General features: G+C 41.5%; 1 protein-coding gene across 2 annotated transcripts in view; it reads left to right on the top strand.

Annotated features, from left to right (window-relative positions):
• Nucleotides 1–2,160: 2,160 nt before the first annotated feature.
• The window catches only part of RPTOR (regulatory associated protein of MTOR complex 1), a 311,493-nt gene continuing 298,957 nt past the window's right edge, over nucleotides 2,161–14,696 (top strand). For both annotated transcript variants that reach the window (XM_083727385.1, XM_083727384.1), the window contains exon 1: nucleotides 2,161–3,766. In XM_083727385.1, the coding sequence (XP_083583511.1) occupies nucleotides 3,605–3,766 (162 nt within the window). In that variant the 5' untranslated portion in view covers nucleotides 2,161–3,604. The remainder of the gene's footprint in view (nucleotides 3,767–14,696) is intronic.

The following is a 14,696-nucleotide window of genomic DNA, read 5'->3' as shown; positions in this document are numbered from 1 at the left end:
TACCTCTGGTCAATTTTATCGCCTTTTTCTGAACCTTCTCCAGTTCTAGTATATCATTTACAATGTGTTGCAGAAAAGTAGGTAAACCATATCCTTTATCAGTTAAGTATTTAGTAGCTGAAGAAGTGCAAGAGAGTAGATAGGACTGCTCTGAGCTCCCTAGGTTTAGCAAAAGTTTTGATTGCTCCTTGCTGTCCGTTGCACAAGCTAATAAAAATGATGTCTCAGGAGAACAAGAAAAATTCTATTCCAGTCCTAGCAGTGCCAAGTATGAAATTCATGACAACATCTAGTCAATTATTAGATAGGCTAAAGGATGATTCTTGTGGTGAGAAAGTGAGAATTTGTTTAAGTTATTCAGAGATATTACTGGTTGTTTATTGAATTTAAGAATATATTAGGATAAACTTGAGAGTTGTGAAAGGGTTTGAAAGATATTTACATAGTTCTGTAGGTTGCTGTTTCTAGAGGTGCTATTTGGTTATTTTTAACTGGCCTTTTTGTTTCTTTCTTGCCATATGCTTGAGTTATATTTTAGGTTATCTTCAATGATAAGTGAGCATTTTAATTTTTAATTTATTTTTTTTTAAAAAAAAACATTTATTTATGGATTACATTTACAGTGGTGCCTCGCTAGACGAAATTAATCCGTTCCGCGATTCTCTTCGTCTAGCGGTTTTTTCGTCTTGCGAAGCAAGCCCATTGACAGCTTAGCGGATTAGTGCTAGAGCTGTCAAGCGGCTTCCAGCGATCAGCTGTTAAGCGGCTTATCAGCGGAACAGCTGATAAGCGGCTTAGCGGCTTAGGAAAAGGGCAAAAAAAGCAAAAAAAAAACCGCTGGGGGACGCAAGATTTTTTCGTCTTGTGAAGCAACCCCATAGGGAAATTCGTTTTGCGAAGCGCCTCCAAAACAGAAAAACCCTTTCGTCTAGCGGGTTTTTCGTCTTGCGAGGCGTTCGTCTTGCGGGGCACCACTGTATATCCCACCTTTTCCTTCAAGGTGGTGCATATGATTCTCCTCTTCCTCATGTTACCTTCACAACAACCCTTTGAGGTAGGTTAGGCTTAGAGGCAGTGACTGGCACAAGATCACCCAGTGAGCTTCTGCAATGCCTTCCTTTCTAATGAGAAAAATTGGAACATCATGTTTCATTCTGCAAAATGCCAAAAATTGGGAGTTACATCAAACTTCTTGATTTTTGGAGGTACAGTGAGCTTTTTAAATTTTTCCAGCACTGTACTTATTTTAAGTGGCTCAAACAATTCCAAATAATATTATTTTATTTAGGCTTCTTTTTTTAAAAACACACACACCTTGATCTTGAACAAGTAATTTTAAACATTGAAGCTTGAAGCCAGGCATTTTGGCACAATGTAGTTTCAGATTCCACTGTTAAATAGCCCCAAACATACCTACGCTCTCTATTCCTTGAACTAGGAGTCCTGGCAGGGTACGTCTTACACATACACAAGTTATAGACAAAATAATAAAAAAAATCATTTAAAGCAATTTGATGCTTCAACAGAATGTCAAACAGGTGTGACTGTGACCATAGGCATAGCCAGGATTTATTGGGGGGGTAGGGCAGGCTTTATGTTGGGGGACGGGCAGAACTGAGTTATCTGCAGAGCAATTGGTAAGTTAAGTATTTTTATTTATTTATTTGATTACTATTGCCATGGAACAATCCAAAAATGTACAGAGAAAGACATGTATTGTTCTAACCAGCACTGCAGTAAAAAATAAAAATATGTTGGCGTGTTTTCAGTTAAGTTGGGAAGTTGGCATGATTTTCCCCCCAATTAAGGATAATTAAACGAATTTTGGTTCATTTTGACAACCTCCCCCCCATATTAAATTATGAAGATCACGGTGATCTCATCGCCTTATCTAATCTATCTATCACCCAGTAATAGCTGCCCTATTTCTGAAGCTGGGCCAAGGCTATTTCCTCTGTGCCGCCCCCGAAACTCTGCCTGTTGCGGGCGGCGGCGGCGGCGGCGGCGGCGGGTCTTCGTGCCGGGCGGCAGCTCGCGCGGCTGAACGCCGTCATGTCTGTTGCCGCGGCAACGCCGGCGCTCTCGGCCCCTCCCACCACCTTTGCTTCCAAATGCTTCGTATTTAAAAGGCGCCTGACGCGATATGAGCCGGCCGACGGCCCGTCGCCGCAATGCATTCTGGGCCTCGGCAAAATGGCTGCCTCCTTGGTGCGCTGCTGCTGAGGGGAGTTGGGCTGTCCGGCAACCCGGGACGTTTTCCTTTTAAGCTTCCCGAACCCCGCTGTCTTGGGGACTTTTCTTTACGCGAAGAGGAGCCATCAGCTGTCCCGAGACGAGGGACACGATGGGACCAAGTGGGCGCCCGTCGCGGCAGCCGGGCACAGGGCAAGTACCTCCACGGGGGTAGGACGTTCCTTCTCGGCCACCAGAGACCATAAGCTCTCGGAAACAGGCCCAGTCCCTGCTCCTGAGCCCGACTGCACCGCCAAGGGCTGGACTTTGTCGTGAGTGAGCCCCCTTTCCCCTGCATCCTCCGAGGATAGGGATAGCCGCGCCTGGAGCAGAGACGACTTCAGCTAAAGCTGCAAGCTCCATCTTTGCTTCCTATTATTTTGTCTGTAATAGGACAGACATCCCGACCCCACATTCTTAAGAGTTCTGCCCTGAACAGGGTACCACGTTGTAAGCCTATCCCGCTCTGACGGTTCCCTTGTGGCAAGAATCCTGTGTTAAGAATCTCCATATTTGAATCCAAAGTAGACCCGCTGAAACTCTGTACACCCCCCTGCAAATGTTGCCTTAACGAGGACTTAGATGAACAGCAGTTCCCACAAAGAATTCCCACTGTTGCTAAAGATACAAGAGGTTCCTAATCTGATTCTCCACCCTGGATAAGAACTTTTGTCACTCAACGTCTCTTACATTGCCTGCAGTCTTTTTGTGTGGTATAAAGCGTCAACTTTAACCTAAACAAGACTACCAAACATCCTGCAACTATAGTAGTATTTACATCTTGCCCATTGATTTGCAATGTTTAGACCACTTGGCTAGATTCCCAACCATACGTCGCATTCTTCTACTGAAAATAGTTCTATGCCCATCTTCTAAAACTTTCTTCTGAATGAATATTCATTGATATCATTTCTGCTGGGTTATGTCATAATTTCTGTTGTGACCAAGAACCACATATCTCCCTAATTCTGAAATAACAGTGACAGTGAACTATATCTTATTCCTGAAGAAGGCAACAATAACAACAACAAAGGATTTAACATATATATCTCTAACCCATGAAGCTAGAGGGTGATAATCCATTTGCTATCAGATACTGTTACTTGTCCCTTGTTTAAGGATTGCAAATTTTCTCATCCCAGATAGGAAGCCCCCAGTTGCTGAGCAGGGAATATTGCAACACTCTCTGGAACAGTAGCACTTGCAAATCCACTTTAAAAACGGCTCCTTTCCTGCATACAGCTCCTTCCCAGAAAACATCTTCTGGGAACAAGAATTGTCAGATTCCTTTGTCCTTCCAACTACTTTTTTCTGGACATTGTGTTGGAGTGGAGGTTTCTGGTCCCTGGTTACATTAGTTCCTTTTCTTCTGATGGAGTCTGACATGCTGCAGTCCCCTCTCCTAGGGCTTGGGGAAGAAGATGAGTCGGACATGACTGACTGGAATCTGCCCTTGGCCTTCATGAAGAAGAGGCACTGTGAGAAAATTGAGGGCTCCAAGTCACTGGCTCAGAGTTGGCGGATGAAAGACCGGGTAAAGATATATAGTAGCAAATTTTATTTGAAAGGGAGATTCTAATTTTATTCTTTGAAGTCTGCACGTTGTCCTTGGGTACACCCCTGGACCTTTATAATTTTGTTTAGCTTTGAATACTTATAAATTGCTACAGTCATGTTGCTAAATTATGCATTTGGTTAAATAATGCTTTAAGTTGTTTGTCATTTGTCTCCAGTCTTATACATGAAAGAAACAAAGCTAGCTGTCTTGGGGGAAGTTCACCTAACAAAAACTGTCAGTGGAAGCCCCCTGAAATTGGCTCAGGGAGGTCAGGAGAACCCCCAGAATATTGCACGGGGTGGGCGTGGGGATTGTTCCATCTGAGAAGCTGATATACTTGCACAGGCAGGATATTCATTATAGTGTGATGCTGAATTCCACTCTTGGTCCATTAGAAAAAAACTCCACAGTTGGGTAATAATCAGGTTACACATAACTGTTTTTTTAAATAGTTAAAAATGTTGAGGTGTTGGAATCTAAAAAATAAAAGGTAGAAATAAGATGTAATGATAGTGATAGTGAGAAGGCAGATTTTTTTCTATGAGAAAATTAAAATAAGAAGGCCTTACATGACCCACCTATTTAACGACATCATAAAAGGGACCCCTATCCCCAAAACCTGGACCTCTTCCAAAATAGTCTCTATCCCTAAACCTCTCAGAGATAGCCTCAAAATAGAATCATACCACCCAATTTCATTGATAAACCAAGACTACAAGATATTCACATCAATCCTAGCTAACCGCCTAAAAATCTTTCTGCACAAACTAATCACCCCGGACCAGGCAGGCTTTGTCCCTGGTCGCAACATAACAGACCCTGTTAGGAAACCACTGAATTTGCTGGAACACGGCAAAATGATGATCATGTCCCTAGACATCCTTAAAGCTTTTGATTGCTTAGAATGGAAATATCTGTTAGCAGTATTAACTAACATGAAATTTGGCCCCAACTTCCTACAAACCTTCAAACAAATTTGCTCCCAAGCCTTAGCAAAATGTAGAATTAACTATGTGGACTCCAAAACCATAGCAATCCAAAGAGGCACAAAAAATGGATACCCACTGTCCCTGTTCATCTTTGCCCTGGAGCTCCTAGCAATCTGACTCCAAGCAGCCCCAGATATCAAGAGTGTGGAAATAGAAGGTAAAACCTACAAACTAGGGTTCTCTGCAGATGCCCTGATGGTCACAACACCAGACCGCATAACACATCAACCACCCTAATTAAAGAACTCAACACATTCGAAATGGTGTCAGGCCTACAAGTAAACTTTGCAAAATCTGAGGCTATGTGCTTCAACACCCCACCCAACCATGCACACTCAAAAGGAATTCACCAGCATCACAAAGATAAAACACTGTTGCACCAAATTCAGGTACCTAAGGGTTCAAATAACCAGAAACCTCAACAAACTCTACCTCCACAATTACAAGTCCCTGTGGTGACAAATCAACAGAGACTTGAGGAAATAAAACAACACCAACTGCACCCTTTCAGACAAAATAGCTATGATCCAAATGATCACCCTCCCAAAACTAGCCTATTTATTCCAAATCCTCCCAATCTGGATTCCCCCAAACCAACTCCAGAAGTGGCAGATAAAACTACACTTGTTTATTTTCTCACAAAAAAAGCCAAGAATAAGCCCCCAATACCTGCACCTCCCTTCAGAAGGAGAATGGGGGGAACCCCCAAAATAGAATAATATTACATTGCCAACCAAGTATGCCACATAATCCCGTTTATTCTAGAAGATGAGACGAAACAGTGGGTCCACTTGTAATAAAATGAATAGAAAGAGAAACTAGCTAGTTGACGCTGACATGAAACCCCATACAAAATAACATAAGCCTCATCACCCCACCCCTCCTCTCCCCAACCTTATACTGTACTCAGCACTAACGTCTCACAACAAATGTAACTGATTTGTAAGAAAGACTGTACAACCTGAAAAAAGAGTCAGTGCATGTAGTTTTGTAAACCAAGAAAATCTTTAATAATAAATAAATAAAAACCTGAGGAGTTCATTCAGCATTAAAGATTGTGTGCTGAATGTGGTTTCTTCGTGTGCTGTAACTGCAATGTTGTAAGTTGCCACCTAGTTGCCTGTCAGATGTCAGATGACTAGTTAATGATAAAGTTACGTTTTCACTATTTATCTGAAAAGTATAGATTAAGCTATGGGTTCTACTGCAATAAGAAATCATTGTCATTTTAATACTACCTGAGCACTTGTTTCATTTATAAAGGACAATTTTAGTAAGCAGATTATTGTAAGATCCTTTCATTCTTTTGGTAAAATTGAGGGTACATTTCAAGCTTACACACTGAATCTATAGTGTGGGAAATATTTTTGTAATACAGTATAAGAAGATAAAAGCAAACAAAATTTCTTTGTAACATCAACCTGCCAGCCCAAGGAAATGTTGTTGACATTGGAACTTTGCAGCTTGGAACATGCTATCTTTATTTTGGGATATGTGGTGGGTTGTTTTTGTTAGAATTTAGATGACATCAGTGTGAATTGAGTCCACAGATGCAGTTCACTGCTGCTTCTTTTTGCATCGCTTGACTACTAGCTTGCTTCTCTGTGGATTACAACTAATTCATTTCTGACTTTTAATTGGCATAAAGAGCCTATGATTAGGAAGATTCCCTGTATTTAGCTGTTTTGTTTTATTTCCATTGCCCTTTTATATTTCATTTTCATTGTCTTATCCTTAAGAGTGTCACATGGCAGGCATTAACTATTAGTTCAGTACAGTATTTATTTTTTTAAAAAAATATTACTTTAGTCAGTCATGGGTAGATCCATGGATACAAATGCTTAGAGCTAGAGTGGAACTTTGAGTTGATTCTTGAAAACTTTGTTTCTCCTATGTTTATATCTCTGCCACCCATGTAATTGTAGCATTGTAGTTTTTTGTTGAGAAGAGGTCACAACCTAGAGCTATTATATAATGGGACACATTGAAACCTATATAAGCTTTGATTTAGGAATTCTCTTTAGCCTTTAGGTTATACTTGCTACATTTATGTTTTAGTGAAATAATTAATATGAGACCCTAGTTATAATATTGGAATAGTTATGGGGTAATTTTACATTATGCTCTTTTGCAAGATCAAATTATCTGAGTATTGAGCTAGTTCAGGGGTTGGCAAAGTTTTTGTGGCTTGGGCTGGTTCATGGTCCCACAGACGCTGTGGTGGGCTGGAGTGTGCATGCACGCACGCATGCGCAAATGCTGTTTCCGGCGCTCCTTCTGGTGCAGAGGAGGCGTGCGCAGCTTCCCATTGACCGCAGGAGCTTCCTGCAGCCAATGGGAAGCCGGCCAGCGTTGCAGAAGGTGATCCTCGTTCTGCTCTGTGCTGGTTTAGCGTGGTGTATGGGAGCCTACTGAGCGGGCATGGGGGTCCATGGACCTGTTAAATGACCCCCATGGGCTGCTTGTGGCCCATGGGCCTTAGGTTGCCGAACCCTGCGATAGTTGATACATTTGGTTTTAAAAATAAACTATATCCTATTTTTAATTTGGAATATAATCCAGAGTTTATATAGCACCAATTTGGAAGACACCATTTTTGATTTACTACTGCCAATAATAATTTTAAAATGTTTAATGACACCACTGTTGGTGCTCTGCAGAGAGGGCAGAATACAGATTCTGGGGTTATATAAGAGGTTTTGGATCAAGTGGATCCAAAGCTCTCCTATTCCTTTGGCACACAGCCTTGATGGGGGAGACGAATGCTAGCCTTTGTTGTACTGCTTCCCCTTCTTGGCAGCTCTCTTGATTGGGTGGCTCTATGGCCACAGATTTTTCTTTCCCACCCCTCATTAGATTAATCCATCCATATGTAATTCTGCTTATATAATATATAATAGATTCTGAGTAAACCTGTTAGCGATCCAGTGATAACGCTGCAACACTAACCTCATGACAATAAATTGTAATACTTTCTTAAAATGGTGATAGTCACTTTAGCTGTGTTATTTTGCCTGACTGACAAATAACCTGAAACCTTATGGAATAAGTTTTCATTGTGCTGCTGTTTGGTGGCACAGTTCCATTTTAAGAAAAAGTCATTGATGAATCTAAACAACATAGTTAAGTATTCACTACTCTTTGCCCAGAATTCTGTAACTTAGCAGAGGGTTTGCTCTTCGTAGCCTAGATCCAAAGTATCTGTATGCGATCAGAATGACACTCCTTTGATCTATTATTTATTCAAAGAATCTTTTTTTATCACACAGAGTAGGAATTTCACTTTGAATGTGGAATTAAATCTCATAGTTCTGGTAGCAAAGACTTCATTAAAATAAAAGGGTCTTGAATGTGTTGGATTTTTACTGACAAGTTGCTACCAAAGTCAGAGCTTTTAAATTGAGCCACATTTTACTTATATTGATTTTTAAAACAGATCGGAAGCAAAAAAAATCTGGTTGTAGTGGTTTCATTTTAACAATCCCCCCCTCCCCTGCCGGTTGCCTTACTCACCTCCTAAGTAAGAATTAAAATATTCCCTTCATGGGAACAGGCAGACCGTGGGTTTCTATGGGAAAGCAAAATAATAGAAAGGGCTGTTTTAATGGACTAATAGAGCTGACTGGTGTCTGAATCTTCCTTAGAGCCAACAATAATGGATAGATTTACCTGCCATTTCAGTATCAGAACTATGAATAGAAACCTTCACATTTCAAAAGATTATTGCTGAAGGTTATAATAGTCCTGCTGATTTATAGCCTGACCTTCCTTGCTGGCCAGTACAAGTCTTCCTGTTGTACCTTTGGTTGGGGTTTTTGGACTTGTTCAAATACTGTTGGTAAGGGGGAGAGCGGTATAACAATTTTGTATGAAGGAAGGCAGGTGTTTCTTAAGGATCATTGCTGCCTATTCCCTCCCTTCCTCCCCCCCAAATATATATACTCTACCCTTCTCCAGTCAGTGATTGGATAATGCATTGTAGTGCCAACTTTTCTTCTCCCCTGGTCATAGAATGGTACATATAGGCCACAGCCCCAAGATTAAGAGTCTCTTGCCAGTGCGGTATAGTGGTTAAGAGCGGTAGACTCGTAATCTGGGGAACCGGGTTCGCATCTCCGCTCCTCCACATGTAGCTGCTGGGTGACCTTGGGCTAGTCACACTTCTCTGAAGTCTCTCAGCTCTACTCACCTCACAGAGTGTTTGTTGTGGGGGAGGAAGGGAAAGGAGAATGTTAGCTGCTTTGAGACTCCTTCAGGTAGTGATAAAGCAGGATATCAAATCCAAACTCCTCTTCTTCTTCTTCTACCAGTGGAGCTATCCCAGAAGTACCTTCTCTGTTATTCCATTGAGGTAGCTGATAACAGTAGCTGGAACTCATGTTAAAACATGTTTATAAATTGTCAGTCAGGACATTGTCAATACACTGTGTGTCTTCTTGTGAGATATTTTAGAGATAGCTCGGGTCATATAAGCTGCCTTTTAAGGTAAAGGTAGGCAAAATATTTTTTTAAAAACCCCAATCCTGACTTATGTTTTGAAGTAAGATTTATAAATGCAGATATTACTTATGAATAAGCAGTTTTTTTATACACTGTGAAATGGTTGAAGAGACTATACAGTGGTACCTCGGGTTACAGACGCTTCAGGTTACAGACTTTGCTAACCCAGAAATAGTACCTCTCAGGATGAGAACAGAAATCACTCAGCAGCAGCAGCTGGAGGCCCCATTAGCTAAAGTCGTGTCTCAGGTTAAGAACAGTTTCAGGTTAAGAACGGACCTCCAGAACGAATTAAGTACGTAACCAGAGGTACCACTGTAGTTTTATAATGCTGTTGTAGAATGTGTGTGTTGTTGCTTTTTAAACTCTTCCTACTATAGAATGATATTTTTTTAAAAGACCTAATGATCTTTAGCTATTCTGGAGGACGAGACAAACTTCATTGCTGATGTGTTGCTTTACTCTACACAACTATGGTGAACTTTCCTGAGCACAGTGGTTCAGTCTGTCTTTTATATTTTCAAGAATGGGCAACTTGCTGGGCAGGAGCCAGAAAATGGAAAGCATATATACAAATATAGTTTCAATATTGATTGCTTGTTCAGATAAGTGCTTGCTTAGTAAATGGTGAATCTATCAGCTTTGCCATTTATCAGGAGCAATATTTGCATTACCGTCTGTGCTTGAGCATTAGCTGTTTGCTTTGTTTTGTTTTAGTCATCTGAATGAAGTTTTGGAAGGCAGTTGCACTTGGATGTCCATGATGCAATTTCCTGAAAGCTAAACATTCTGTGGAATAGGCTTGGGCAATGTATTGATATATCACCCAGGACCGGTATGGCGGGGCAGACCGTGATGGTGGTTTTGCTCAGTGGGTATATCACTAGTGAAGCAGCTGCTGCTTCTGAGTCCCATTGCTACCAGCGCAGTGATGGTGAAACAAGCTGCAGCTGGCTGCTGGAGGCAGAGGAACTCAGAGCCGTAGAGGTAGCCCTAATCCTTCTCCTGTTAGTATGCAAGTGGGAGAAGAATTGGGGCCCCCTCAGCTGAGGAGCAGAAGGCTTTGCACTCCCAGGCTTAGGTGCGCGGATAAGACCCTGTCCTTCTGGATGGATGGAGATTTTGCTCAGAGCCTTCATGCTCCCTGGCTGAAAGGGCCATGCCAGCAAAGATGAAGGGAGCCCTGACAATGGAGCCTGTCAGATTCCTTCGCAGTGCTTCCTTCGTCTTGCTGGCGAGGGGGGGTGGAGCAAGCGGCCTGTTTCTCCTATGAAAAGGAGGCTGATTGCTTGCTCCCCATTTCTTGCCAGTGAAGCTGAAGGAGCCCTGTGAGGCTCTGTCAGCGACGCTGAAGGAACCCTGCGAACCGAGCCTAACAGGCTCCATTCACACGAATCCTTCCGTCTTCACTGGCAAGGGGGGGTTGGTGAGCAGGCGGCCTTTTTCTCCCAAGAAAAGGAGGCTGTTTGACTGCCCCTTGCACCTTGCTGGCGAAGGCGCCTTGCAAACTGAGCCTGTCAAGATCTGAAGCTGTGCTCCCTCCGTCTTGGGCAGTGGAGGGCTAGCTCAGATGGGGAGCAGGAGCCTTTGTACCCCCCAGCTGAGCAGCAGGTTGGGACCAGCTGCATTGGCCCCGATTTGCAAGGTGCTGGGGTGAAAGCACCTCAACTCCTGCTGAAGCAGTTTCACCCAGGGCCTTGCAGGCTGGGGTGAAGGCAGCTCTTTCAACATTGCGGTTTATCGCCAAACCGCGATGTTTTTGCTGGTGATACACCACAATGCTGAAAAACTAATATCGCCCAGCCCTATTGTGGAATGTGGAGGTTGAAAAAGCAAACCAAGCAGTCTCAAGCAGCTGATTGAGGAATCTAGTGCACATTGTCACCATAGCCACAGTGAGAACTGACCTTTCAGGATACATGTGGCTGTGGACTACCTGCAGAGTCATGTGAATTATTAATATTTTTCATGGTTTTGTTCATTTTTATGCTCTTATTTAATTCATCAATGCCGAAATATTTGATCTCCTTTTTCTTAAATGTTATCTAAGCCTCTTACAGATTTTTTTCAAGCTCTTTCGGAAACAACTGAGTAAAATGCAGATAGAGTTTATGTGAACATCTTTGTTAATTGAAAATACTCGTTAATGCTTTGTTAAGAATAGAATGTTGTTATTTATTTGGACCAGCATACAAACCTCTTTGACTTGAGTCAGGGCCAAATAGCACAACGTATATGTTTGCCTGATGGAATTGCCATTGTGGATAGAGAAGCCTGGGGAATGTCAGGACTTGCTGGTTTGCTGTAGGATTTGTTGATTTGTCTTGTATCGACACTTTCACTAGAATGAAATTCCTTAAGTTGGGTATAAAGCTTTGCCAAGTTAAAATGGCAGGAGTTCCCTAGCAACTCTTTGTAGTGAAAAGACCCAAGAGGCTCATGGAATGACGATTCCTTTAAAAATTCTGTATTCTATTCCAGGGACCTCTGAGATGTTAATTATTTGGGAGGGCTGGATGTAAAAAGAGATTGGACTTTGCAGCTTCAGCAGAACCCATCCTATTTTCGCTGTCCTTTTTTTAGTTCAAAAAAATAGCCCTGTCTTATGCTTTGCGATAAACTTTGTAAGCATCTTTGATATCCATTGACTGGCTTTGTGCATGGTGCCGTGAAATCATGTTAACTAGGAATTAGTGTAACAGAACTAAACTGTCAGACTTCTTATGATGGCTTGTTTGAGTTGACAAACTAATAAAAGATATCATATGAACAATGGGATGTTAGGAAAAAAGACTTCAGATAATTAGGCTGTAAAGAAATAAAAAGCTATGCTTTATGGAAGCCCTAGAAATAAAGTTTTTAAAGCACACATAAGGCAATGAGGTATCAGAACACAACTAAGCCTGTGTGGTGGTTTAACCAGCAAGGGTTAAGACTGTTCCTTTGATAAAGGACAGCTATTATTTGTAAATGATGTACTGATAACAGAGTTGGAACAAAGTAAGCGCTGCTAAATTGAGTATTCTGTTGCAAAATGAATTACAACTGGCTATCACTGTAAATAGTTAGGTAATGAACTGAGTAAAATATTAACTGACTGATTAGGTGACTAGATCACGTATTTGTTAATATATAAAAGCAAGTTTGCATTTCACCCCAATCTGATGAGGGCAAAGGGAGATAATGTGTTGGAGAGGTATAGTCTTCCTCCTTCCACTTCCAAAGGCAGCTTCTGAGTTTCAACTGTCTGTGTACTGCCACTGCTCTGTGTTGCACACCTACTTCCTCCTTCCTTGTGTTTGTGTATCTAATACCACATACAGTGGTACCTCAGGTTAAGTACTTAATTAATTCTGGAGGTCCGTTCTTAACCTGAAACTGTTCTTAACCTGAAGCACCACTTTAGCTAATGGGGCCTCCTGCTGCCGCTGCACTGCCAGAGCACGATTTCTGTTCTCATCCTTAAGCAAAGTTCTTAACCTGAAGCACTATTTCTGGGTTAGCGGAGTCTGTAACCAGAAGCGTATGTAACCTGAAGCGTATGTAACCCGAGGTACCACTGTATAGCTATAGGTGTGTGGTGTGTATGTGTGTTCATGACACTTTGGCTATTGCCATTGCTGGCATGCAGCTCTAGGAGAGGTGCCAAACCTTCAAGTTGAGCCATGGGCTGAAGAAGATTAGTCACCCTTCTCTTAGTCAAGCCATTGTTTCTGCAGCTCCTGTCCAGATGTTGCACAGACAGCTGCTGCCTCTGCTGAAGGTTGATCATTGGTTTTGTTTTAAAAATGTAAAAAATCCATACCTGGTCCCAGCCGGATAGTTCTTTTTATTCTGCCTATGAATAATGCTTGCTATAAAAGGAATTGCATTCAGGAAGTGTTGTGTTAACAACTAACTGTAGAACCTATCCATCTGAATATGCTTTTAAGAAGGAATTTTGCTCCAGAATGTTGCCAACATTTGAGTCATAAAGTATAAATGCATTTTCTTATTTGTTAGGGCTATTATATCTGGAAAACTATTTCAGAATCTGTAAGCAGCAGCTTTCTTGTTGCCTCAGCTTGTTTCCTTGAAATTATTATATTTCAGCACCTTGGAAAAAGGAATCAGATGAAAGGATGTACGAAGTGAGTAATATATAGTGAAGCAGAACAATTTATTTTGAAGGAGTTAAATAGCTGTAGTGTGGAGTCCCATACTGTGTGTGTGTGTGTGTGTGTGTGTGTGTGTGTTGGGGTGGGGTGGGGTGGGGTGGGGAACACAGAAGGGAAATAATCCTATTAGTCTTCAGGAACAGCCAGCTAGACTATTGCTTATTCATGCCAGTTTGGTGTCAATTTTCAGCAAAAAATGCTGCTTTAAAACACATGGAACTGAGGAATAGACAATAAATATTGGCATGCACAATGCTGGTCACAGATCAGGCACTTGAAGTGAAATATTGAAAGATAAGGCAGTGTTAGGCCACAAAGGAAAAGTAGCAAATAAATGGGGGCGGAAGAAAATATTATTTGGCAGCATGCTTTCTCTAAGAAGAATTATTTGTGCTTGTCATCTGTCTCAATGGGCAGATCTGTCATGTAACAGGCAGGGTCCCCTCCCGCCTCTGTGAGGTTTTAAGTAGCAGTTTTCCCAGTATATTATTACTTGCAATATGCTAATGTTCTCCAACAGAGTGTTCTCTTAGACTGTCTGAACTCATACCATTCTTGTTTAGCAAGATTGCTTAATAGATAAAAACCAGTACAATAAGCACTTCTAATCCTTCCTAGCAGATTGCCCAATACTTGTGTTCCACAATGCACACATGTTAACCTTTGAAATGGCTCTGGGTTTCCAGTATGATGGGTTTTATTGGTCTTTCATGACTCTTCATAATGATTAATCTTTATTAACACCCTCCCTACCATGCTTGCAGTCTTTTTGCTTTAGGTTATGCTTTTCAATTAGGTAAAAGAGTGCAATATAATCCTATTCTAGGGGTGGATGGAGTAATTCTCCCTGAACTGGGTTTGCCACCTGGTAATAGGATTACTGGTGATAGTGTCCCTTGCATGTCTGGCCAGATCTGTGGAAAGGAATAGGTAGAGTCGGCTCTGCCCCCCTCCCCACTGTGATTCCTTTTTAAGACCTCAGACCTTTTTAAAACAAGTAACCTGCCTTTTGTAGTTCAAGGGTTGAAGTAGTGAAAAAGACTAGTAGTGGTGGTGTTTATAAATGAGATTTACTGAATTATTTGTATTTTTGTTTAATTTAGTAACAGAAACTGTTGCCCTTTTAAAAAATAATGTGTTGAAGGATTTTAAGAGAATTTATGGGCAGAATATAGGATCTGGGCTGCCTTTCTTTCAGTATAATAAGTCTGGTATAGTTTAGCATGGAAACTGATAAAAGGGGTGAGGATTTCCCTACTC

The sequence above is a fragment of the Podarcis gaigeae genome (genome assembly GCF_964106915.1).
Source record: "Podarcis gaigeae genome assembly, chromosome: 2".
NCBI lineage: Eukaryota > Metazoa > Chordata > Lepidosauria > Squamata > Lacertidae > Podarcis > Podarcis gaigeae.
The sequence above is the reverse complement of the archived record's forward strand: the minus strand, read 5'-3'. Positions and strand labels throughout refer to the sequence as shown.